The sequence below is a fragment of the Pseudopodoces humilis genome, chromosome 22 (genome assembly GCF_049639895.1).
Source record: "Pseudopodoces humilis isolate 2021_Gansu_Grassland_sample_001 chromosome 22, ASM4963989v1, whole genome shotgun sequence".
Classification (NCBI taxonomy): Eukaryota; Metazoa; Chordata; class Aves; order Passeriformes; family Paridae; genus Pseudopodoces; species Pseudopodoces humilis.
In genome coordinates, this window is record NC_142221.1 from 8544228 (window position 1) to 8569526 (window position 25299).

Sequence of the window (25299 nt, forward strand, 5' to 3'; positions counted from 1 at the left end):
CTCTGGGATGGAGGGAAGCTGAGGAAGCTCTGGGATGGACGCAATCACCCGGGACGCATCCCTTCCCGGGAGGGCCGAGGAAAGGTGCCAGGACTTTCCATCCTGCGCAGCTCCCAGCCGCTCTGAGCCGCGGGCAGGGCTCGGCGCGCCGATGAGCGCTGATGAGCGGGCGCGCTAATTGCGGGTCCCGCGGGGGCGGGCGCTGGGGCGGGGCGGGGGGGTCCGGTCCCGCGGCGGGGCCGCTCTGTATAACCCGTCTCCCGGCAACGGCGGCCGCGTCACTTCCTGGGGAGCCGCCGGAGAGCCACGGACAGGTGGAGCGGCGGGGCCGGTACCGGGGCTGATCGGGGCGCTGCGCTCCTGCCCCGTCCGGCTCCGCTCCTGTCCCGTCCGGCTCCGCTCCTGCTCGCCTCGCTCCGGCCGCTCCATCCCCCGGTGCGCTCCCGGCTCCGCGGCGATGAGCGCGGAGCTGGACGGCGTGTCCGTGCACTCCTCCTCCTCCTCGTCGGGCTCGCTGGGCTCGGCGGCGGGGCCGGCACCGCGGCCGCTCTCGGCGAACGTGCGGCGGCTGCACCAGGCGCTCACGGCGCTGCTGAGCGAGGCGGAGCGGGAGCGCTTCATCCTCTGCCTCAATGCCTACCACGGCCGCCGCAACGTCTGCGACCTGGTGCGCTCCCTGCGCGCCCTGCTCGACGGGCCCCGCCGCCGGCAGCTGCTGCCGCTGCTGCGCCTCGTCCTGCCGCGCTCCGGCCAGCTCCTCTTCGATCAGTACACGGCCGAGGGGCCCTACCTGCCGCCCCCCGGCCGCCCCCCGCCGCCCCCGGCCCCGCCGCCGCTGGTCCCGGGCGAGCTGCGGCAGGTGACGCTGCGCCGGAGCAAAGCCCACGAGGGTCTGGGCTTCAGCATCCGCGGCGGTGCCGAGCACGGTGTGGGTATCTACGTGTCGCTGGTGGAGCCGGGCTCGCTGGCCGAGCGGGAGGGGCTGCGGGTCGGCGATCAGATCCTGGGGGTCAACGGCAAGTCCCTGGACAGGGTGACCCACGCCGAGGCGGTCAAGGTGAGGCTGCTCCGCACCGAGCTCCGGTGGATGTTTCTTCCGTCCCGCCTTGTCCCGGGCTTCGCTGCGCGCCTCGTCCGGCTCTGCCTCTCCGGTGCCTGTCCGCGTCCCCCCGCTCCTCCCTTCCCTCCCCGGCTCTTGTCCCCGTGCTCCCCGTCCAGCCGCATCCCTCCCCGGGGACCGGAGCCCCCCCGGTGCCGCTCTCCGGGACGCGGCGCTGGGAACGCGCATCCCTCGGCGGAGCGGAGCCGCTCCGGGTTTGCGGCATCGTGCGGGACCAGCCGAGCGCGGAGCCCCGCCGGAAAGTTTGCGTTGGTATTCGCGGTGCCAGCCACGGCAGGGACCGAGCTGCCGGGGTGGCTTTGGGCACGGCAGGCTCGTCCTGCGCTTCTGTCGCGGCTCTGAAGCGCAGCGGTGCTGCTCGTGGCTCGCCTGCAGCCTGGGATGCTCGTGGAAGCTGGAAATCTGCTTGAGCCGGGTTTTAAAGGATATACTCCAGCCGCTCTAGTGGGTTTCTCTTCGTAAAGATGGGGAAACTGAGGCACAGAAGCAGGACAGACCCTCCCCAAGGGTTGCATTGTGCCCGAGGCAGGAGCAGATCCCCGATTCCCCTTTCAATGTGCCGGGGGAGAAGGAGAACGGTTACACAACTGAAGGGCTCCCGCTCTCCCAGCACGGCTCCACATGCCCCGGTGACCTGTTGTAGCCCGTAACAGCATGGGGGCTATCGATAAAAGCTTTAATGCGGGGGGAGAACTCCATAAACCGCGGGATTTTCACCTGAAACGCGGGGTTCTGAGGCAAATCCGGGTCTGAGTGTCCCAAACCATTCCCAGAACTGATCTTGTGGCTCCGCTCGGAGCGTTCCTGAGGCTCAAACCCATTGAGCTGGAGCATCGGCTTTTAGAGCAGTGATTTGTAGGCAGCGTATGGAGAGCTGGGATCTGGCGTGACAAGGCTGCTTTCCAGCTGTTTGTGCTTTAATTTTTCCATAATAAGCTAAAGTGGTTCTGTTGGGAGCCTGTTCCATGTGGAGCGTTCCCCTGACAGCGCATTAATCTTGCTCAGCTTTGAACACCTCTCCCCTGCCGACCTGTGCGTTCCCTGCCCCGGCTTTAAATCCGTGCCCTGGGCAAGGGTGCGACTTCCAGGCTGCAAAATGAGTCACTGGTAATCCTGAGAGCAGAGGAAAGGTTTGTAGGAATTCTTTTTCTCTTGTTCCCAATGATAGGACAACAGCAGGGTAAGCTTTCCAGTGTTAGTCTGCAATTTTGTGCCTTGGAGATTGCAGCCCCCACATATTTTGGTTATGGCACTGGGATGGAGAGGAACCAGGTGTCAGGAATGCTCTGCTCCATGACTTCATCTCCAATTCATCCCATTCTGCTGGGTAATTCACATCACTTTCTGTTTGTTCTCTAATATAATGTAATTGATGCCTTTTAGACATTATTAATTTTGAGTGAAACTAAGTGCTTCCTGCACAGAAATAATTCCTGGAGGACGTGGCTTGCCAAGAGCTATATTTTGTTAATATGATCCTGATAGGAAAAAGCAGCTTAGAAATTGTCTCCTTGTGAGCTGAACTTCTTTCAACAACAAATATATCACTTGCCAGGTGCTGGCACCTTCTTGAGCTCCTGGGTTCTTTTCACATCTGGGAAGGGTTTTTATGACCTACGTGGTGGTGGTGGAAACATTTTGCTTGGGAAGAGTGGCAGAGTGATTTACATTGCAGCTCTAATAAATCCTTGGGAGATTCTAAAATGAACCAAGTGTTAATTTGCCCTCAGATGCTGCATTTGGGAGGGGGGAGAGGAAAAGATCGTGTTCAGCGATACTCAAGGGCAGCATTTGAAGGTTTTAGGTACGAAATACCTCAGCCCAATGTTTTGGGTGTCATTTGGAGTGTCAGAGCTGCAGAGACAAGACGTGGTGATGGGTGGCTTTGTTTTGTGCTCTCTGCTTCTCCTTGAAACCTGGGATCTGGGGCTGGGTGCACTGACAGCTCTGCAAAGGCCTCTGGCTGTGCTCTGGTGTCCTGAGGCAGAGCAAACCTCGCTGTGTCCTGCCCTCCTCACTGCAGTGGGTCAGTGGAGAGGGAAACATCAGCTCAGTTGGTCAGGGCACGGTGCTCATAACCCCAGGATTGGGGATTTGATCCCTTTATTGGCTGTTCACTGAAGAGTCGGACTCGATGATCCTTGTGATGCCTTCCAGCTCAGAATATTCTGTGATAAACCAGAGCTGGGTTTGGTCCTGGAATTCATGCACACGCTGTATTTGGGATCAAATAGAGAGAGGGAAAGCTGAGGAGGGAGGTTTTGTTAACACAAGCCCCTGGCTGTGTAGCTGATCTCTCTCTGCTCCTTCAGAGGAGGGGCTGTGCCGATCTGCCTCGGCCAGAAGGTGCCTGATGGAGCTCGGCTCTGTCCCTGTGCGTGCGGCGATGCTCCGGCTCCGGCTGCGCTTCCCCGGCGCTGTCCTGCAGTCAGGAGCTGTCTGACCAGGGCAGCCCCTCTCTCCATCACAGGCACGGCGTGCTGTGCTGACAGAAGCTGTCAGAGCTCGTTCTTGGGGCGAGTGCAGGGCTCGGGAAGGCTCCCGGGCACTTTGCGCTCCCCGAGCTGAGCGTGACAAACTTCCCGAGCCACAGATCCGCTCGAGGTGCCCGGCTGTGGCTGTGGCAGCTGCTCAGGCAGAGCAGGGAATAAATGCAATGTCTGGATTTGTTTGTGCAGCCTTGGGTGAGCGTTCCCACGGCAGGCACTGCGTTCCTTTCACGGGTCGTGGTAGCTCTGTTGCCTTTCTGTGCATGTCTGGCTGTGCAGGAGCTCTCATCCCTCCTCTGGAGGAGCAGATAGGTGCTGGCTGTGGGGCAGCAGCAATTTCTTTTTACTCCTGGAATTTTCAGGCATCGCTCAGTGATGCACCCAAAGCGAATCCTGGCAGCAGATGAGAACTGCCACAACACCGGGCTAAGTGACCTGCGTGATGTCCCAGCTCAAAACTCACTGCTGGCCTGTGACCAGCGGTGTTTGCAGATGTTTCAGCCTAAATTAGATAAAAAGTGGCATTCTGACTTCAACCACAAGATTACCTCAGCACTTCAAATCAATTCCCTTAATGACCAGCTCCTTAACCTTTATGTGAGCGCAGGAGTTTTATGCCTTGTCTGCTCCGCGCTCGGCTGTTTCATCCAAATCCAATCCAAATCCAAATTAAATGACTCCATTACAATTACAGCTCCATCATTGCAGCATTCAAGAGTGCACTTTAGCAAAAGATCACCAGCATTTGAATTATGGGGCAAGTGGAGAAGTTTGTGTTTGCTGCCGTATTTTTTAGATCTCACTTGGTTTTTTTTATCAGCCTTGCTATTTAGGACATTATACACTATATATATATTTATTTTACTATTTATGGTGTATATACTGCTGTATTTTAGCATATACTGCTATATTTTAGCAGTTGTGCTGAGAGTTTGTATTGGTAATCTGTCATATTTTATCCAGAGGACTTAAAAATCAAGGTGTTTGTGGCTTTAGACCATCAAAATGTTACCCAGGAAGGTGTTTCCCCATTGCTCTGGGGTTGACATTAAATTCACACTCCTTTCTCCCCCCACCCCTTATTTTTCTTGCTTTGCTGTAGGTTTTCATGTCCTTTGAATAAAAGGACATTTAGGGAAGGAGGGGACGAGAGAAAATGGAAAAATTCCTGATGTAGGAATTGGCTGAATGAGCTACACCAGCCTCAAAGAGCTGCACTGGTGCCACCATTGGCCCTGCTGTTCCTGCTGGGCAAATCTGGATCAGCTTGACCAAAATCAATAAAACTCCACTAATTTGGATGTGCTGGGCTTGGGGAGTTTGATTCTTTGGTGTTGGCTTTGCCAAAGTCCCTGGGCTGGAATTGAGTTTATTCTGAAGGAACTGGGGTAGTTCAAGTGCCCTGGGTTGGTTTTTTCAGCTGTGGAGAGAGGCTGGAGGGGGCTGGGGAAAGCTTGGGATGGTGCAGAGCTGTGGCTGACAAAGCAGAGGGTTCCAGGATGTGGCACTGCCAGTCTGTCCTGTGCCAACCCTGCCTGGAAGGGAGGAGGGATCACATCCAGGGGGATCTCATCCTCTCCCTGACCTGTGAGGGACAGGAATTGCATCAGGGGGATCTCATCCCCAGCCACCACCATCTCTCTGTTCCAGCAGAGCCTTTCACTCCCTCCAGCCTTTCCATCGCCTGCTCTGATGGAAGTGTCAAGTGGGCATTTAAAAATAATTAAAAGGAGATTAAAATTCCTTTTATGTCCTGTTACTGTGGGTTTTCATGCTGGCAAACAAGGTGATCTCTTCAGAGACCGTAATATTTCACAAGAAAGGGCCCCAGGTGTGGGATTGCTGAAAGACCTCTGAGAAATGACAGCAGAGATGTGCAGTCCTGAGCCTCACAAACATATTTAGAACCATTTTTCTTTCCAGCCAGCTTACAATAAAGCAAATTTTGTGTGATTGTTTCTTGTGATGCCCAATTAATTGATTACTGTGACGTGACCCTGCTGATTTAATCACCACTGCACTGTGGGCACGGCTCAGAGGAATGAGTGCAGCTTGCTTTGCTTGGGTTTTGACCCTTCCAAGTGCTTGGAGCTGAGGATGATGAGCCAGAGCCAGGCTGGGATGACTGAGGGGTGAAGGCAATCCATTGATCCCTGATTCTGTGAAGATCTCAGCCATGTTCCTTTAACTGCTGAGTGCTCATTGCCCGCTCTGTGCTTTTAGAAGGCACTAAAGAAAGAGGTTTGGAACTTCTCCCCTTCCCAAGGGAGCTTGGGAGCTGGAGCATGGAAAAGGAGGATGTGACTCGCATCCACCCCAATAGTTAGAGTGGTAATCGCTTCCTTCATCTCTGGATCTGCTGAGAAACAAAAACCCCAAAGCTGCACTCAAAAAAAGCACTCACAGCTTAAAAGGCAGGTGCTGTGTGATGCCAGGGGCTCCTGCTGCGCCCTTCTCTCCTGCAAACAGTTCCCACTTCAGCTCCTGCAGTCAGCTGGACTCAGAGGGAGAGCCTGGAAAGTGTAAAGGCACCAGGATCTCCCTCTGGGAAAAAAGGAGCACTTGAACTACCCCAGTTCCTTCAGAATAAACTCAATTCCAGCCCAGGGACTTTGGCAAAGCCAGCACATATTTACCAACACCAAAGAATCAAACTCCCCAAGCCCAGCACATCCAAATTAGTGGAGTTTTACTGATTTTGGTCAAGCTGATCCAGATTTGCCCAGCAAGAACAGCAGGGCCAATGGTGGCACCAGTGCAGCTCTTTGAGGCCGGTGTAGCTCATTCAGCCAATTCCTAAATCAGGAATTTTTCCATTTTCTCTCATCCCCTCCTTCCCTAATGCATTTAAAATGACTTTTAAAGCTCCTTCACAGGGAGGGCTGGTGGCAGTGGCAGGGCAGGGATGTGGAAGGAGCAGATCTTTGAGCACTGGAGCTGCCCAAGGTGCTGCTCCCCTCTCACTGTGAGCCCCTCTGAGCTCCACATGAATTCCTGGTGTGACTTGGGCTGGGCTGAAGCTGCACACCCAGCCAGAGGCTGTGGGAACGTGGGTTTGGCTGCTCCACCTGGGTTAGGAGTCGCTGGTATTTGCTGCTCTGCCACTGATTTTCCTCAGTGGACAAGTTCCTTAGTCATCTGTTTCCCTTCATTTCACCAGCAAATCACAATCAGCCCTAATGAAATCAAATGACTTTATAGTGATGCACAAGATTGGAATGAGGGCCTTAATCTCTCCTCTCCTCATAATGCAGGGATGATGGGACTTGGCACCAGGACTGGCTTGTTCATCAGGGTTAGCATTGTCAGGGCATCCTGGAGTTCCTGCAGCATTAGTGTTATTTAGTGGGCTCCTTGTAAATAAACAGTTTTGCCTCAGCAGAGAAATTTATAAGACAACCTGGAGGATAAAAGCTTATTTCCTTCTAGTGGCCATTGGAAGAAAACAAAAGCGTCAGAACTGGTGAATTAAAATATCCTTTACCCAGTTCCCCTGTCCTCAGGGAAGAGGATGGATTTTCTTGACACTTTCCTCAGTGCCACGGAGAATTATTCAGCTCGAAATGTCCTCAGTCAAAGTGACAAAGCAGCTGCTGATGTGATTTACCTTGGGTTCTTTTGACTGGATGCTCTGTGAGTTCTCCCAGCCACGAGCACCAAGTGCTTGGTGAGTGGAGGTGAAGCAGAGCCCTGGAGGAGCTCTGGTCCTTCCAGCTGCCTCTTGCTGGGCTCAGGAATTGCCTCGGAGCCCCTCGGGGCAGGAGGTGCTGCCAGGGGAGGCTGGAGGGGGCTCTGCTCTGTGCAGGCTCTGCCTGGATGTCCTCGGTGCTTCATCCAACATCCTCCTCGCTTCCCCACATTGATTCTTCCGAAATTTTTCCACCAAGGAATTAACCCTGTTTAGATAATGTGGCCTTGGTGGTGCTTCACATCACTCCACACATTGCTTGGTGTGGAGCAGAACGAGAAGACCCGAGGAAGGAGGAGTCAGTGCTTTAATCTACATTTCCCTTATGCCTCCCCCTGCCCTGAAAGCACCCAAACAGCTTTGGTTTTGCTTTGTTTCCACAATTATGTGGATTTTTCTGCTCTTTTTAGAATTATCCCGGGCTTGTCTGAGGGCTGTGCTGGGCAGGGACCAGCTTGGAGGGGTGGGAGGTTGCAGAGTGGGGATGGGGAGATGTCAGCCCTTGGAGGGAGAAGGTGCTGGAGCTAAGGTTTCACTTGACCTTTCCCGGTTGAAGGGACATGGGCTTCCTGATGCCTTGGGGCTAAATGTGTGCAATCACCATAATTATACATCGATTTGCATCGATTTGCATAAGTGCAGCTACTTGAAAGCCCAACTGCTGTCCTTTGCCTTGGGAGAGGGGGAGAGGTTGGACTGCGCCTCCTGCAACTCCCATTTGTCTCCCTGCAGGGAGGCCGTGTCACCCCCGTGTCACCCCCGTGTCACCCCCGTGTCACCCCCGCATCCCCTGGACCATGGTACCCACTGCTGTCCCTCCATCCGTGCTTCCCTCAGCCTCCTTCTGTGTCCTGCTCTCCCCTCCAGCCTCTGGGTCATCTTTTCCTTGTTCCACTTCTCTCCCTCCCTGCTCAGGGATGAGCTGTTTGCCCACGTCAGAGAATTCCAGGCTTCCAGTTCCTCTGCTCAGATCCAGCTCCTTGGGCTCTGTCAGGCAACGTGGGGATGGGATAGACTTAAAATCATGGAATCCTAGACTGGTTTGGTTGGAAGGGACCTAAAACCCATCCAGTTCCATGGCAGAGACACCTCCCACTATCCCAGGTTGCTCCAAGCCCCATCCAACCTGGCCTTGGGCACTTCCAGGGGCAGCCACAGCTTCTCAGGGCAACACTTGTTCCAAAATACCTTATTTCCAACTGCACTCTACAGTCTGGGCCAGGGGACAGTCTCTCCTTGCTTCACCTGGCAAATTTGGCCTTAACCAGGAGTTGCAATGGCCTTTTATCCATCCTGCCTGGAGCTGATCCTGGAGCTGATCCCTTCCTTCCCTTGGGTGCAGGAGGTGCCTGTGCCTGCTGTCCTGTCTCTGCAGAGGAGCCTTTGAGCTGATGTGGCTCAATCCCTCTCCTGTAAAAGCTGCTGCCCTGCAGCCCCTCCCCAGCAGGATTGTTGTGTTCAGTCCATCTGATCCCACAAGCTTCAACCCACCGGAGTCCAGCAGGAACACCCCGGGATGGAGCAGGAACTGGTGGTTGGACAAACTTCTGCCAATCTCTCCCTGCACGGTGCTGGAACGTGCTGTAAAAGCTCCCTCTGCCTCCCTCCTCTGGTATCTCAGCATTTCTTTCCCTTTGCAGCTTGGCTTCTAAGCCTGTGCTGTACTTTTTGGGATGTGCTGACAAATTCTCGGTGCTTTGCTGGTTGATAACCTCAGCACTGACCCAGAGCGATGCCCATTATCCCATTATCCCATAGCCAATATCCCATAGCCATTGTTGCATGCCTGTTATCCCATGCCCATTATTCCATAGCCATTGTCCCACACCCATTATCCCATAGCCATTATTCCATGCCCTTTATTCCACACCAAATATCCCACAATTATACCACGCCCATTATCCCACACCCATTATCCCACACCCATTATCCCACACCTATTATCCCACAGCCATTATCCCATGCCCATTACCCCATACCCATTATTCCATACCCAATATCCCACACCCGTTATCCCATAGCCATTATTCCATACCCAATATCCCACACCCGTTATCCCATAGCCATTATTCCATACCCAATATCCCATGCCCAATATCCCATGCCCTTTATCCCACAGCCATTATTCCATACCCAATATCCCATGCCCAATATCCCATGCCCTTTATCCCACAGCCATTATTCCATACCCAATATCCCATGCCCTTTATCCCATAGCCATTATTCCATACCCAATATCCCATGCCCAGTATCCCACACCCGTTATCCCATAGCCATTATTCCATACCCAATATCCCATGCCCTTTATCCCATAGCCATTATTCCATACCCAATATCCCATGCCCTTTATCCCACAGCCATTATTCCATACCCAATATCCCATGCCCTTTATCCCATAGCCATTATTCCATACCCAATATCCCATGCCCTTTATCCCATAGCCATTATTCCATACCCAATATCCCATGCCCAATATCCCACACCCATTATCCCATAGCCATTATTCCATACCCAATATCCCATGCCCAATATCCCATGCCCATTATCCCACAGCCATTATTCCAGGCCCATTATCCCAGAGCTAATCCAGCTTTGTTCCTGCCAGGAAGGAAAAGCATCTTGAGGCTGTGGCGAGGGGGAGGATGGCTCATGGTTAATGCTCCCAGTATCCAACTGGGATCTTCCCACTCCTTCCCCCAGGAGCCGATGCTCCTCTCCTTAGCAGGGAAGGTGCAGAGAGGAGCTGTGTCCCTGCGAGGGGCACACTGACAGGAGGATCCTGCTGATTAATTGCCACTGATTTTTGGCATCTGTGCTCCTTCTGGGCAGGTTTTTGGAGATGCTTTTACACAACCTCTCAGGGATATTGGGAAATGAGGAATAAAAGGGGGGAAATGGTGAAGGTGGGAGAGGAAAGCCCTCGGTGATGTGAGACTGGCAGGGTTTCAGAAGGGTCACTCTGGATCCTAGGATAGAACATGATGCACTGGGAGCTGTTTGGGTTTTATGGGGTTTTTTAAAAGGTAATTGTGGCACACGAGATGTGTGTTTCCTTTTTTGATCAGTTTAAATGATCTTCCCTCTCAGATGGCTTGACAGATAATTAAATAGAGTGTTGTTAGGGGATCAGTGGCCTCATGGAATCAATCTGCCCCTCTCTCTGGCACTTGCTGCTTCTGATGACATTTCTGGGCAGTTGGTGACTGTTCCTCTACTAAAGGTTTTGGCACTAATTCCCAGAATCACATAAATTATATCTTTAAGCTGTGCTGCTGGCAGGTGAGCATGCACACTGCGGTGCCAGCCCTAAACCTCCCACCCCATGGTCCTCAAACACATCAGGGGCAAAGCCAGATCTTATCTGAGGCTGGAGCAAAACCCAGCAGCACTGAACACCAGGCAGCAAATCCCTGAGAGGAGATGCAGCCTGCACCATCTGATTCTGCACAGAGCATTAAGGAGGTGGAATTTGTTATTTAGGGCTGGCTGGGTGAGGTTCAGTGTGCCCATCAGATTACCTGATTTCCCACAAAACTCACAGGATGAGTTCTGCTGTGGTTTTGGGGGTGCAGTCAGTGCACACAGGATGATTTGTGTGTCTGGGAGGAAGATGTTTCCCTTGTAGATGTAATGTCCTTTGTGATGTCCCCCTGTGCTGGACACTGCTGGGGCCACCTCAAATCCTGTGTCCAGTTCTGGGCCTGTCAATTTGGGAAGGACCTTGAGGGGATGGAGCTGGGAAGGGGCTGGAGCTCCAGGAGAGGCTGAGGGAGCTGGGAAAGGGGCTCAGCCTGGAGAAAAGGAGGCTCAGGGGGAATTTCTGGCTCTGCACAAGTCCCTGCCAGGAGGGGACAGCCTGGGGTGTCGGGCTCTGCTCCCAGGGAACAGGGACAGGAGGAGAGGGAGCGGCCTCAGGCTGGGCCAGGGGAGGCTCAGGGGGGACAGCAGCAGGAATTTCCTCATGGAAAGGGTGGTCAGGCCTTGGAACTGCCCAGGGAGGTTCAGAGTGCCCATCCCTGGAGGTGCCCAAGGAAGGCCAAGGTGGCACTCAGAGCTCTGGGCTGGGGACAAGGTGGGGACCAGGCACAGATTGGACTTGATGGTCTGGGAATTCTTTTCCAACCTCAGTGATTCTGGAATTCTGTGATTAGCATTCTGCTGAAAAGCTTCTCCTTTTGTCCCAGAGAGCTGGGATGATCTGTATTGTCTGTGTGGGCAGGTTCTGTCCCTCTCTCTTGCTGTGGTGGCTTTCAAAGCAGGGCTGGCAGCAAAATCAACATTGGAGGCTCTGTGCCCTGGAGCCTGGCACAGCCACGGTGCCCGTGGGAGAAGGGTCCCCTGGAGCAGGCAGAGGGCTCAGAACCTGCTCCATCATCCCAGAGAGACCTGGGCAGGATGGAGCTGGTGAACACCTCTGGCAGCCCAGCAGGGATGTGTTTGAGGTGCAGGAGCAGGGGCTGGAGCTGGTGCTGTGAGGTGCTGTGCGGGTGTCCCAATGGGGCTGTTGGTTTGGCAGTCCCTGTGCCAGCCCTCCACAGTGACCTTGGGAGCGTGTGCCAGGTTTGCAGCCAAGTTTCTGTGTGTGATGGAGATGCTGAGCTGGGGTTGGAGCTGGGGTTGGAGCTGGGTTCTCCGTGCCTCTGGCAGGGAGGGACAGGACTGCTGCCAGGTCACTATTACTGGCAATTTCCCCCTTTACTGAGGTTTACTGCTGGTTTTAGTTCTTCCCAGCCACAAGCTTTGCTCAGCAGCTTCTCTGCTCAGTGGGGACAGGACACCTTGCAGGAGCAGCTCATCAAAATGATGTATACAAGGGAAAAAACCCCAAACAGCTCCTTTCTGAGAGCAGATCTGCAGTGCTGATGTTCCTGAGGGATCAGCACTTACAGCTGTCCCCAGGGAGAACTCCTCTATATTAATTGATGTTTCCTATGTCAGCTTCTCACGGTGGAAACTGGAGGGGCAGAGGAACAATTGCAAATCACCTCCTGTGGCCCCCAAGGTCATCTCTGTGCATGCTGGTTTAAGTGTGTGTATGTATTTAGTAATTATTCCACTCATTAATTGACTGCTTGTGCTGGGGAAGGCAGCTGGTAACTCAATGGCTGAATTTCTGGGAGTGCTGTCAATGTTCCCTGAAGGCAGCAGGAGCTTTTCCAATGGCAGAGGTTGGAGTTGTGGGCACAGAGCTGGGGCTGAGCGAAGGCTTTTCCCACACTGGCTTTGTTTTCTGTCATTGAGAGGCTGACATCCATGCTCAGCCTGGAGGGGAGAAGGCTCCAGGGGGATCTTGGAGCACTTTCCAGTGCCTAAAGGGACTCTGTGAGAGCTGGAGAGGGCTTTGGACAAGAATCAGTGCTGCTCTCCTCCAGCACTGCTCCTGTCCTGCTCTGCTTCCTCTCCAGAGCTGCAGAAGCTGCTCAGCCCCGGTTTCAGCCCATCCTGGGCATGGCTCTGCCCACCTCCCCTCCCCTCTTGGCTTCACTCTTCTCTTTCCCTGGCTGATGGGAAAAGTATTCTCTGTTATCTCAGCAGCAGCTTTGCCTTAACTCTGTTGCAAAGAACAGAAAGAACAGAAAAATCCCGGCTTTCCCCACCAGCTCCATCACTGAGTCGCTGGCTGCAGAGGAGCTGGAGATCTTTAAGCCTCCAGAAGTGCAAAGCTGTGTCTGCCTGAAGTCCAGGTGGCCCTGTGGGCATTAACCCCCTGTCCTTGGCTTGTCTTCCAGGTGCTGAAGGGCTGCAAGAAGCTGAACCTGTCGGTGCACTCGGTGGGGCGCATCCCGGGGGGTTATGTCACCAACCACATCTACACCTGGGTGGACCCCCAGGGCCGCAGCGTGTCCCCCCCAACGGGGCTGCCCCACCACCAGAACAGCTCCCTGCGCAGGGACAGCGAGAAGAGGAGTCACCTCCAGCTCCTGCAGGAGGGGGATGAGAAGAAGGTGAGCAAAAAGGGATCAGGCACAGCCCTGGGGGGCTCTTCCCGTGCGGGTCCCAGCCCTCTCTGTGTGATCTGTGTGATTCTCCATTGCCTGGCTCTCTGTTGGCATCCCTTGGGCTGTAGCTTTCCCCCTGCCTGCCCCCAGGGGTCCTGCAGGATGGGATGGATTTGTTCCTGTTTGGCACAAGGAGGAGCTGGGCTGGAGGGGAGGAATTGTCCAGTCTGGTCTGGCAGGGAAGGTCCTGCCAGGAACCAAACCAGGAGTGGGTTTTAAGGCTTTTCCCAACAGGAGGTTGTTGGGTTGGACATTGAAAGACTGACATCCCTGTCCAGCCTGGAGACAGGAAAGCTCTGGGGAGACCTCAGAGCACCTGCCAAGGCCTAAAGAGGCTCCAGGAGAGCTGGAGAGGGGACAAGGGATGGAGGGACAGGACACAGGGAATGGCTCCCAGTGCCAGAGGGCAGGGCTGGATGGGATATTGGGCAGGAATTGTTCCCTGGCAGGGTGGGCAGGCCCTGGCACAGGGTGCCCAGAGCAGCTGGGGCTGCCCCTGGATCCCTGGCAGTGCCCAAGGCCAGGCTGGACAGGGCTGGGAGCAGCCTGGGATGGTGGGAGGTGTCCCTGCCATGGCAGGGGTGGCACTGGATGATCTTCAAGGTCTCCTCTAATCTGTGTCACCTGTGGGTGTGGAGGGCTGGATCTGAGTGCATTCCTGCCCTTCCTCCTGCAGCTCAGCTCTTCCCTCAGGTGTTCCTGTGAGGCTTTCTTGGCAGTTCCCCTCTCTTGGCAGTTCTGTCTTAGTAAAAAAAAAAAAATAACTCCCCCCCCTCAGTTCTTCTCTCCTACAAATGCTCTGAAATAAACCAGATTATTTTCCTTTTCCATTTGGGGAGAAGCAGCCTGGGCCAGGAGGGGCCTGAGTGAAAACCCTGGTGAGGCAAAAAGGAGCAGGGAAGGGAATGTCTCCTGTAGTGACACCAGGGGAGTGTGGCCAGTGCTGGGCCTGGATGCCAGAAGGAAACCATGAGCACATGGAATTTCCAGCCCTGCTCCCTTGCTGTGAGCTGCCCTCCTTTAAACAGCCCTTGGTGTAAGGGAAGCCAGCACAGGCTGTTGGAGCTGCAATATTTGATCTCGGGGATTTGATGTCTCCTCTCCCTCACACTTCCCATGGCCAGCCAGGCCTGCAGAGATGTCACTGCAGAGTCACAGGGTGCCCGAGGAGAGAGGGACAGATGAACAGGGAAACTCATCCTGTACAAGCAGGAGGTGGTGTTTCCTCATTGCCACCCACGGAACATCAAAGTACTGTCCTAGGAGTCAGCACCGCCTTCCCAAAGACACAGAATTGCTTGGAGCCTTGACTGTTTCCATCCTTTTATCCTGATATTGTTCTGTCTGTGCCCAGAATGTCCTCAGCTCCTGGAAACGCTGTGGAAGGGTCTGTGAGCTTCCCATCTCAGCCAGAGGGAGAGAAAAATCTAATACAGCATGAGGCAGTTTGCTGATGAAATATTCATGTGGTCCACAAGGGAGAAGGGCCTATGCTTTTTATTTTAAGGAGAGGAGAAAAGCAGGCTGTGCTGGCTGGTGTCCCCCAGCCCCTGGCACCTGGTGTCACCTTGACAGAGCAGCAGCAGCTGTGGGCAGCTGTGGGGAGCTGTTCTGTGCACATCATCCCTTCAGTCCTCGCTCTGTGTGGACATGAAATGCTCACAGATCTGAGAGTCCCCTGCCCCTGTCCCAGCCTCGTGTGGTCCTGGCCACTTGCAGGGCCCTGGGGAGAAGTCCCAGCCCTGTGTGTGCTCCTGCTCATCCTGCTGTGAGCACCTTTGCCCAGGTGCTTCCAAAATCTGAGCTTGTGTCCTTCCATTCCTCAGTGCTGCTCCACACAGCCAGGCAGCCCTTTAGCTTCTTCAGACAATCTTCATTGGTTTGGGGTGGAAAGGACCTTAAATCTCATCCAGTGCCACCCCAGCCATGGCAGGGACACCTCCCACTATCCCAGGCTGCTCCCAGCCCTGTCCAGCCTGGCCTTGGGCACTGCCAGGGATCCAGGGGCAGCCCCAGCTGCTCTGGGCACCCTGTGCCAGGGCCTGCCCACCCTGCCAGGGAACAATTCCTGCCCAATATCCCATCTATCCCTGCCCTCTGGCAGTGGGAGCCATTCCCTGTGTCCTGTTCCTTTCTTGTAGCCCCTTCAGGCTCTGCAAGGCCACACTGAGCTCACCCCAAAGCTTCTCCAGGTGAACAATCCCAGCTCTGCCAGCCTTTCCTCCCAGCAGAGCTGCTCCATCCCTCTGATCCCCCTGGAGCCTCCTCTGGATCTCTCCAGCAGAGGATCACACTTTGACCCCCAGGACAGGGGGCTGGAGGCCCCTCTGTTAACCTGGGAAAAATCCATGACAACTGCAGGAAATATTTGAAGCTCTCAGTGATGGAGATGGGATGGAGAGGGAGTGTTCAACCTTCTCCTGGCCCCACTCCTTGGTGCCACTCCAGCAGGGACACTGGTCACTGCTTTAAGTGCAGAAGGCTTGGAATGCACTTTGCAGTAGCCTTCACTCCTGATTTCCCATCTGTAAGAGCAGAAAAAAGGAAAATTACTGGCTGTTACCTCTCTGAAATGCTCAAGGCTGCCCAGACGCCTCCGTATCCAGAGGTTCCTTGCTGTGCCAGCTGGTGGTGGAAGCAATTCTCCCAAGCCAGAGCTGCTGGCAGCGAGCAGAGCCTGCCCTGGCTGGTGTTGGACAGGGGGTGTTTGGTGTGACATTTTCTGCACACAGCCTGCAGGGCAGGGATGAGCTGAGTCGCTGTGGCCTGAATTACTGAGCAGCGTGGAGGGCTGAAAACATGTCCCAGAACAGGGGAACCACCTGCCTCCAGATTTCTCCTTTTCTATTTGTATGTGTGGATTTATGGGTTGCTACAGATATATAATTAACTGCTGTTAAAGTGGGGTTATTCTGTTCACAAAAATGCAAATAAATGCAACACATCCCTGGATAATTCAGCCCAGTCAGCCAGAACTGACAGGCACCGAGGCCTGTTTGATTCGTGGGTGGTTCTACATTCTGAGGGGAGAACTGGTTAATTTTTTTATCCCACTCTCTCCTATTTCTAATTGATCTGAATGTCCTGGAATGGATGTGCCAGAGCTTTTGAACAGGCAGGGTTTGGGGAAGCACAGCAGAGCAGCTCCAGCCCTGCAGCAGAGGCTGGAGCGATGGAACCCAGCGAGCGAATCCACTGCCACAACACCTCTGGAGTCAAAGGGATGTTTCCAGCTCTCCCAAGGTTAAATTCAAGGCTGCTGGAGGCATCTGGCATTCTTCAGGCAGTGGAAATATCCCTCTCTGGCTGCCTCTTCCTCCAGCATGCCTGGAAGGATGGGTTTGTCACCGAGGTGATTATCCCGAGGCAGGAGGATTTGTTATCCCCAGGCTTGAAATGGGAACCCCCACTGTGAGGTGTGTGCTGGTGTAAGTGATCCATCCAGGGATCTGTGGGATCATCCTGGTGGGATGAGGTGTGGAACAGGGTGCTTTTGGGCACTCTGGTTCAGCTCCAAAGGCGGCGTTCCCAGCCTGTGGCTTTATCCACATTTTCCTGCGGCCACAGGGACTCCTTCACTTCCAGCTGTGGAAGAATCCCCAGCAAAGGGATTTGGGGATTTGGATTCAGCAGCTGGCTTGGCTTTCCCCATCCCATTCCAGGCAGAATCCAGCCTGCCCTGAGCTGGGCTCAGAGGCTGTTCTGGGTGAGCAGAGGGTGTGCTGAGACCTGGGCCAGCTTTTCGGAGCAGCCCTGACCTACCACGAGGAGAAGGGAGGTGAGGATTAAGGGAATGCTGACAGGTTCAGCCTGTGATTGTGCAAGGTGTTACAGATCCTTGTTTCCCATGGCTGTGCTGTGTGTGGCAGGTGCTGTATTTCCCAAATTTAGCATTTTCCTGTAGGTGGGATTGGTGAATCCAGTGGCTCTTCAGAGCCCCGTGCCCGCAGGTGGAATCACCAGTGGTCAGGAAGTTTTGCAATAGGAAGGGATTGGTTTGTGATAGTGCAAAGCTCTGGGAAGTGTTGCTGGAGCCAGGCCAGGCAGAACAGCAGGTGGAAGCCCCCAGCCCCATCCCAGGATGTCACTGCCTGCTGGAAAGCTGGGACCTGCTTCCCATGCTCACCTTCTGCTTCAGAGCACTTGGATTTTTATCATCTGTCCGGGTTTAGAGTCCTCTGGATTTGTCACAGCAGCAGCAAGAGCCATTTGTGCTGTGAATTGTCATTGATGGAGCTCTGGATTGACAGCTTATTTCATTAAAAGCACTTTGGAAACCCTCAGACAGTGCAAACTCGGAGGTGCTGCTGTGCTGGGAGGAAGATGAAGTGTGCAGAGCACTCTGCTAGTGCTGGGCTGCGAGTTCTCTGAGAAGCACCATTCCATAAGCTGAATTGGTACCTTAATGTGCTTATTGCCAGGGGAGCTGCTTACTCCTGCAAGCTTTTGGTGCAGCAGAAGAAAGAAAACATGATAAAGAGAGTGTGAACATCTCCTCAGCTTCAGGCAGTTCTGGAGCCAAAAGTAGCAGTAATTATTATTTTAAAAAACCATAAAATATCTGTGCTAATATTGCGTGGCTCGAATGTTTGAGACACTGCTGGTGACTACTTGAGCATGAAGGATAAGAGATGCAGGAGAGGGAAGGAAGGATTTCTTGCTATTAGTTTGTAATGACATTTGCAGTGTGAGTGATCCAGCTCCCCACGTCTCTCACTGTTTGCTTGCTCTGACCTTGCTGGGGTTTGATTTTGTTTACAGCTTTTAAGGCTCTCCAGGCTCGTGGGGGGCTGGTTTAGTTCCCTGTGGGACTGGAATATGGGATGTGAGCCACTGGTGCACCATGGAATGATTTGGGTTGGAAAGGACCTTTCAACTCCATCTAATCCAACCCCCTGCAGTGAGTAGGGGCATCTTCAGCTTCACCACATCCAGCCTGGCCTTTGATGTTTCCAGGAGTCATCCTCCTGCCTTGGGCATTCTGTAGCTCTGTCCCAGCAGCCTTACCCAAAAATGCCCTTTGTGTCACACCCCAGCCCACCCTGAGGGGCAGCAGTTCCACCTCCCGCTTATTTTAGGCACTTTTAAGTAGAGGAAGCACCCAAAAGTGGCACTGGGTGTGTGAGCCCTGTGGGGAGGCAGCGTTGGGCTCAACAGGAGCTGGACTGAGGCTGGGGATGGGCAGAGGGTTTGGTTTGGGCACTGGCCCTGTGCCCTGTGTCACCTCCCAGCCCTGGGAGCTGCTCCCTGTCCCCAGTGCTGGGTGTTGGGTGGCCTTGGGGAGCTGCCCTGGCCAGGGGGTGACACTGGGACAGCTCTGATGGCCCTGGCACCCCCCAGCTGCTGCCAGGACCCCGGGAATGGCTGTGAGCCAGCTCTGCCTCCCCACACTGGCTGTGTGCAGGATGTCTAGACACAAACTGTGGGGTTTCCTTGGGAAGCAGGAGGAGGATGAGCCCTGCGAGCCTCCCGAGGCGTTGTTTGTGCCGTGTGGCAGCAGTAATGGCCTGGAAATAGCTGCCAGCATGGCTGAAACCTCCTCAGCCACACGGCTGCGTGCTGAGCCCTTCTGGGGCAGCCTAATTCCTGTCTGAAAGGCCTTTCTCTAATGGCAAAATTGAATCTGTCAACAGGTAATTCCATAAACCCAGACAGAAGAAATCCTGTGCAGGAATCGGCTCAAAGCAAGTGCCTCCCTGATGATGGCATTCTTTTCTCCTTTATTTCCTGCTGCAGGAGATGGCAGATGTTTCAGTGTTGAAACAGAAATTAAAACTGTGACCTTGGACTTCCAAATGTTTCTGTGTGATGCACGCAGGAGTGGCCTGGGGCTGGGAATGGCACAGGGAAGGAGGTGGGGACTGGGCAGTGATGGTACTGTGGGAATGCCTGGCAAGGTGTGGGGGTGACCTTGCCTGGATGTTACTGAGCCCCCAGGACATAATGGGGCTCCAGGAGAGCTGGACAGGGACTGGGGACAAGGGATGGAGGGACAGGACACAAGGAACAGCTTTAAGCTGAATGATGATAGAATTAGATGGGATATTGGGCAGGAATTGTTCCCTGGCAGGGTGGGCAGGCCCTGGCACAGGGTGCCCAGAGCAGCTGGGGCTGCCCCTGGATCCCTGGCAGTGCCCAAGGCCAGGCTGGACAGGGCTGGGAGCAGCCTGGGATGGTGGAAGATGGTGGAATTGGCTGAGCTTTAAGGTCCTTTCCAGCCCAAACCATTCTATAATCTGTGGTGTCCTCAGTTTCCCCACAGAGCAGCTGCCCTTGTTTGCTGCCTGGTTTAGGATGGTGTCAGGACAGTCTGGATTTCGGAGCTCAGAGTGATCCCAGCTCTCCCTGAGGGGTGTTACAGCTTCTCACCCTGAGGGGTGTTACAGCTTCTCACCCTGAGGGAGCTTCAGCCAGGGGGGAGAGTAGAAGCATAAAGTGGAAATTGAACCAAAATTCTGTGTTTGGGCCAAGCCTTGGCACTGGAGTGTTTATCACACGTGTGCCAGCATGAATGGAAGGGCACTAGCAGAAGGGCTTGGCCCAGGGAATGCTGTGTTGAGGGGGCCTGGATCACTACTGGGAACCACTGGGAACACCAGCCTGTTCACTGGTGTAGCTCCCTCCTTGGACACAGCTGGGTTTGTGCTCCAGTGTCACCCCAGGCTGGCAGAGTGACAGTGCTGATGGCAGGGCCACCCCTCCTGTCACCACCCCTGTGCTGTTCCCATCACTGGAGGCAAACACCTTGGGAAGGAGAGTGCAAATCGTCCCCTGTGATCCCTAAGCCTGGAGTGGCTCAGCCTTTGCTTCATCGTGGCAACCAGCTTATCCCTCCATTGCTCCTTTGATGCCTCAGGATTTTACCTTTTATATTTTCCATATATTTGCAATCCTGCAGTTCTTCAGTGTGTAACTCCAAACTCCACACACACTGGGAGCTGCTGCTTCCCCACTTTGGGCAGACACAGCAATTCCTCTCCAGGCCTGGCAACCAAGGACACCTCAGTGCCTCAGGCCCCAGAGATGGAAACAAAAGGGACTTGGGGGCAGCAAACTTGGGGGAAATGACTTCATTCCCTGCAGCTGGAACTGGGGGATGAACCCCAATGTGCAAATGGACCAAACTTATAAAAGTGTGAAACCCCTGACCTGTGGCCCATTTTTGGGTGCAGCCCCTGGGGGCTTTGTCTGCCCAAAATGTCCCTGAAGGCCCCACAATAAATAGAACTGCTTTTTATTTATTTTAATTAATTAATTAATTAAAATGCATTTATTTCTGTCTGGCCTTTGTTTTTAAGTGGCCCCATAAAGGCATCACCTTCCCTCCCCAGCCTGACCCCACTGAGCCCTGTGCCTGGCAGCACTCCCTCCCTTCCCCAGGCATTCCCGAAATCCCTGCTGTGTCCATGAGCTGGATGCTCCCTGCCTGCTCCCTGCTCTGTGCCACGCTGTTCCCAGCAGTTCCTGCTGCTGCCTTCATTCAGGGAGCTATTAGCTGATTAAGAGATGCAATTAAACCCTCAGCAACCCAACTTTCTGGGCTGCCAGCGGCCATGGATTTTCCAGGAGCGCTGAGGTTTCTCTGCCCGGCTCAGTGTGGGATCCTGGAGGGTTTTTTTGGTTTTTTTTTTTTCTGTATCCGTGGCTTTCCTGCCTCTGGAAGCGCAGTTTGCCCTGTGCAGGGGTGAACAGAGCAGCTCACGTGGCAGCTCCTCAGCAGCAGAGGGACAGGGGGTATCTCTTACTCCATCTGATGCTCTCCCCATGAGGGGGGAGCAGCTTCTCAGCTTACCAGGATAGTGTTTAAAGGGAAATGGAAATGTCTGCACACGGAGCTGCCCCTCCTGCTGCTAACCCCAGCACGTAAAAATGTCATTTGGGGACTTCCAGAGGGAATTTTGTCATTCCCAGTCTATTCTGATGTGATCTGGGATTCCAGGCACCTCGCTGCATTTCTCCTACTTGTATTTTTCCCAAACTGGGGAATTTTCTGTGAGGCGCAGCCATGGTGGGGTGAAAAACTTACAGCAGATTCCATCAGGCAGACTGGGAGGTAACAGCACTTCAGAAAAGCTGAATATTTTTCCTGATTTTCAAAACCACTCAGCAAAGTGTTCTGTGCTCCAGAGTAAGATTTCCCTGTGAGGAGAAAACCAAACTTCCCTTGGCTGCTCCTTTGGGTGGGTCCAGTGCCCAGCTCGTCTCTCCAGCCTGGAGCATGAAAATCTCTGTAATTCCTTTATAATCCTTCAATGCTAAAATTGTTTCCAGCACTTTCTGCCCTTTATATAAGCAGGGAAAGGAAGCCCAGGGAACATCAGGTTTTTCAGAGGAGGATGCTGGTGCAGGTAGTTGATGTCTTACAGGTTTTTTTTGCATCCGTTTCTCTAAATCCAAAATGTGGAGCCTTAGGTGGATTTGTGTCCTGCTGTTGATTTCTGTGTTTCCGTCACCAAGATAGAAAATGGGTTTTCAATACCAGCCACTCTAAGACTGGCCTGAATTCCCTCTGTGATGCTGTGTCCTCTAGAAAGATGGATTAATTACCGACATGAAGCTGAGAATTATTTTTCCATCCAAGTAAATGTGGAAGATTTTGGTTTGACTGCAGCGAAGGGGTTTCAATATAAATGCCCTTCACAAACAGCGTGTTTCTGGTTGTTTCTATCAGTGTGAAACACATTTTGGCTTTTCTCATTTGTTTTTATTCCTGCTGTCTGCTTTTCTCCAGAAGTGACTCAAAACTTGGGAGCAAAGCAACGAAATAACCCTGGAGTTATTCATTTAGAAAGTGTCATGCAGCGAGTGAACAAAGGCCATTTTAAATGGAGAGTCCTCGAGGGAGCTGAGCATTGCTCATGCACTCCAAATTCCCACCTGAACATCCAAACATTGGCAGGCCCTGTGAGGAGGAGAGGGTGGATGAAGGCAGGTGGAAGCTGGCTCTGCAAATCTGCGTTTGGTGGGGAGAACATCTGTCCAGCTGCTGCCTGGCAGGGTGTGGGAAATATGGAATGCTTCCCACATGGAGAGGGAGTTTGTGGCAATGTTTCCTTCTATGGGAAGGTTTTCATGGCTTTGTTAATTGGAGGTAATCAGGCAGGTGGCTGGGAGAGGAGCCCCCTGTGGGGTTTGTGCTGTGGGGTGGCCCTGCACAGGGGGAGAGCTGGAGCTGGGCTCATTCCCAGTCTGGGTGGAGAAGGATCCTGGCTCTGTTTGCACAGGCAGGAATGCCAGAGTGGGAATTCACAGCCAGTGCTGGCTGGCACCACCCCACTGCTGCTCTTGGGGCTTTGGGGGTCTCTCTCAGCTCAGCTTCTACCCCAGGGATGCACCTGTAAAAGGAGAGAGTGGGAAACTGCTGGGGATCAGTGTGGATGAAAATCCACGCAGATGTGCTGCCCCTCGTGTAGCTGAACCTCTCTGAAGCTCTCTGAAGCTTCCAGAGCTTTTCCTCCTGGTGCTCCCACTGCCTCCTCAATCCCACAGGAGCTGCTGTCCAGCCCAGGCTCTGTGGCTGTGTCCCACCTCTGTTTTGGACACCACATAAACGTCTCTTCCTATTCCCCTGCAGGTGAATCTGGTCCTGAACGAGGGGAAATCCCTGGGCCTCATGATCCGAGGAGGGGCAGAATATTCCCTGGGCATCTACATCACGGGTGTGGACAAGGGCTCCGAGGCAGAGAGCACTGGCTTGAAGGTGAGAGTGACCCCAGAGAGTGAAACACACTTTTAAGGTAATATCAGTATAGGAGGTGATGTAAAGTTTGGTCTTTATTGGAGGCATCCAGGGGCAAATGTGGAAAAAATGTCAAAAAAATCCACTCCCTTTTGGGGGTGAACACAGTTTTATAAGTTTAGCAAATCAGCATAATTGACAACCATCACCAATTAGGAGCATGAGTGGTGATGCAATTCCCCCCTTGTTCAAGCCTCTTCTAAATCCTCCCCTCTCAGAGGAAACTTAAACTTTGTTGGTGAAAAATGTGTCTCAAAGAACTGTTTTCTGGCCTTGGTTCCCAAGGAGAGCCAAGATGGGATTGGGGCTTTGGAATGTGTTTTGGCTTTGTGCCTATGGAAAAACCACAGAGCTCCAAATAAATGTGTAAAGAATAGAGAGAATATTGAACAGAAAAAGAAAGACAAAACTCAGGATGTTCCCTTCTCTGAACGTGCTGGGATCACAGCTGATCCTGGAAGGGACATTTGGGGTTAAAATTGTGTGTGTTCACCAGTGGAATAAGTAGGAAAGGAAGCAATGGGATGTCTCTGTGTGCCAGGCAGAAATGGGGCACGTTTGACACTCAGACTCCTCAGGCTGGATCATTTTACTTCAGTCACAGTTTCTTTTCTGGTGTGTTTTTCCCTCTAAATGACACAATTCCCTGCAATGACATCCAATCACTGCTTCCTCCAGTGCATTCTCATGGGCTCTGAGGGTCAGTTCTTTCCTATTCCATATTTCCCAGTCCTGTTCTGTGTGTCAGCTGAGATCTGATGCATGTTAAACCCTGAAATGTCCTCTCAGTGCCCTGGACTGGTGCTGAGGATGAGATCAAGACATTTGAGGAGAAATGGGATGGGCTCTGGTGTCTGGTGAGGCCTCACTCACCTCCCCAGGTGGATTCACCAGCACTGCCCTGGCACCGGGAATTTTTGGATCCCCATCCCTGGAAGTGTCCAAGGCCAGGCTGGATGGGGCTGGGAGCAGCCTGGGATAGTGGAAGGTGTCCCTAAACACAGGAGTGGCACTGGATGGGCTTTAAGGTCCCTTTTAACCCAGACCAATCTGAAATTTGCCAGACATTTCATTTTTACCTCCTTGTATCACCAAATCACAATTTTGGACTCTAATAACTAAAATTAATAATTAACGTTTTGCACTTCCCTTAAATTTTGATCGAAGGGCAAATGAAAGTCAGGAAAACCCAAGGAAGTTTCTCTGAGGCCCAGAAACTTTTCCAAGCTCCAGAAACAAGAGTCCAAGCTCCTGAGATGAGGGTCCCAGAGGACCTGCTGGTGCTGGTCCATGTGCTGCTGTTCTGCTCCCTCAGCAGGCAGAATTCCAGCAGAAACCAGGCTGGATCTCTGCAGTCAGTCAATAACTAAATATTCATAGTCTTCGCCTTGGCCTTCTTGATGTTTATTCATTCATGAAACTTCTGACAATGTGTTCTTCGGGCATGTTTTAAAATCTGCTGCCTCTGAGGAAGTTTGGAGAGTGAAAAAGTGGGGGTTAGCAGAGGGCTGCAGAGGAGGGAGGTGAGTCAGCCTTGTTTGCTTTCAGCTCCTGTCCTTCCTGCCTCCTTCGTGACGTTCCCAGCGGTGCCCGGCACGAGCTGAGCTCCTGATGCTGTTCCTGGCTCTGCTGGCCCTGATTTCTTCCTTGCTCATTTTTTCTGATGCTGTATTTTGTCAGGATTGGGGTTCTTTCTCCTCCTTAAGCCATTTTTGTTTTCTCTCCTTGACCTTTAGATCAGAAATAGCATATTCCAGGGAGCTTGCTTTGGGCAAACAACTCAATATTGAGTTCCCAGAACGAGGGCTGGGGTGAAAAGGGCTGCCACCATCCATATTTATCCAGATATGAGAGGAGAGGGAAAGGGAGACTGTAAATAGGAAGAGCAGAATGATTTTACGTCAGCAGTGGCTGTCATAGAACAAAGAGTAATTTAAGATCTCCAAGATCATCGTGTCCAACCATTCCTCCAGCACTGCCAAGGCTGCTGTCCCCAGGTGCCACATCCACATGGATTTTAAATCCTTTGAGAGGTGGGGACACCACCACTGCCCTGGGCAGCCTGTGCTGGACGTTTTCCTTATTTTCCCAAAATCCCCCCTGAGCCTCCCCTGGCCCACCCTGAGGCCGTTCCCTCTCCTCCTGTCCCTGTTCCCTGGGAGCAGAGCCTGAGCTGTCCCCTCCTGGCAGGGACTTGTGCAGAGCCAGAAATTCCCCCTGAGCCTCCTTTGCTCCAGCCTGAGCCCCTTCCCAGCTCCCTCAGG

The 25299-nt window shown here is 53.2% G+C and overlaps 1 protein-coding gene across 2 annotated transcripts in view; it reads left to right on the forward strand.

Moving 5' to 3' along the window:
• Positions 1-300: 300 nt before the first annotated feature.
• WHRN (whirlin) overlaps positions 301-25299 on the forward strand; it is a 41141-nt gene continuing 16142 nt past the window's right edge. For both annotated transcript variants that reach the window (XM_014256255.2, XM_088065773.1), the window contains exons 1-3: positions 301-1057; positions 13027-13242; positions 22871-22996. In XM_014256255.2, coding sequence (XP_014111730.2) covers positions 458-1057; positions 13027-13242; positions 22871-22996 — 942 coding nt within the window. In that variant the 5' untranslated portion in view covers positions 301-457. The remainder of the gene's footprint in view (positions 1058-13026; positions 13243-22870; positions 22997-25299) is intronic.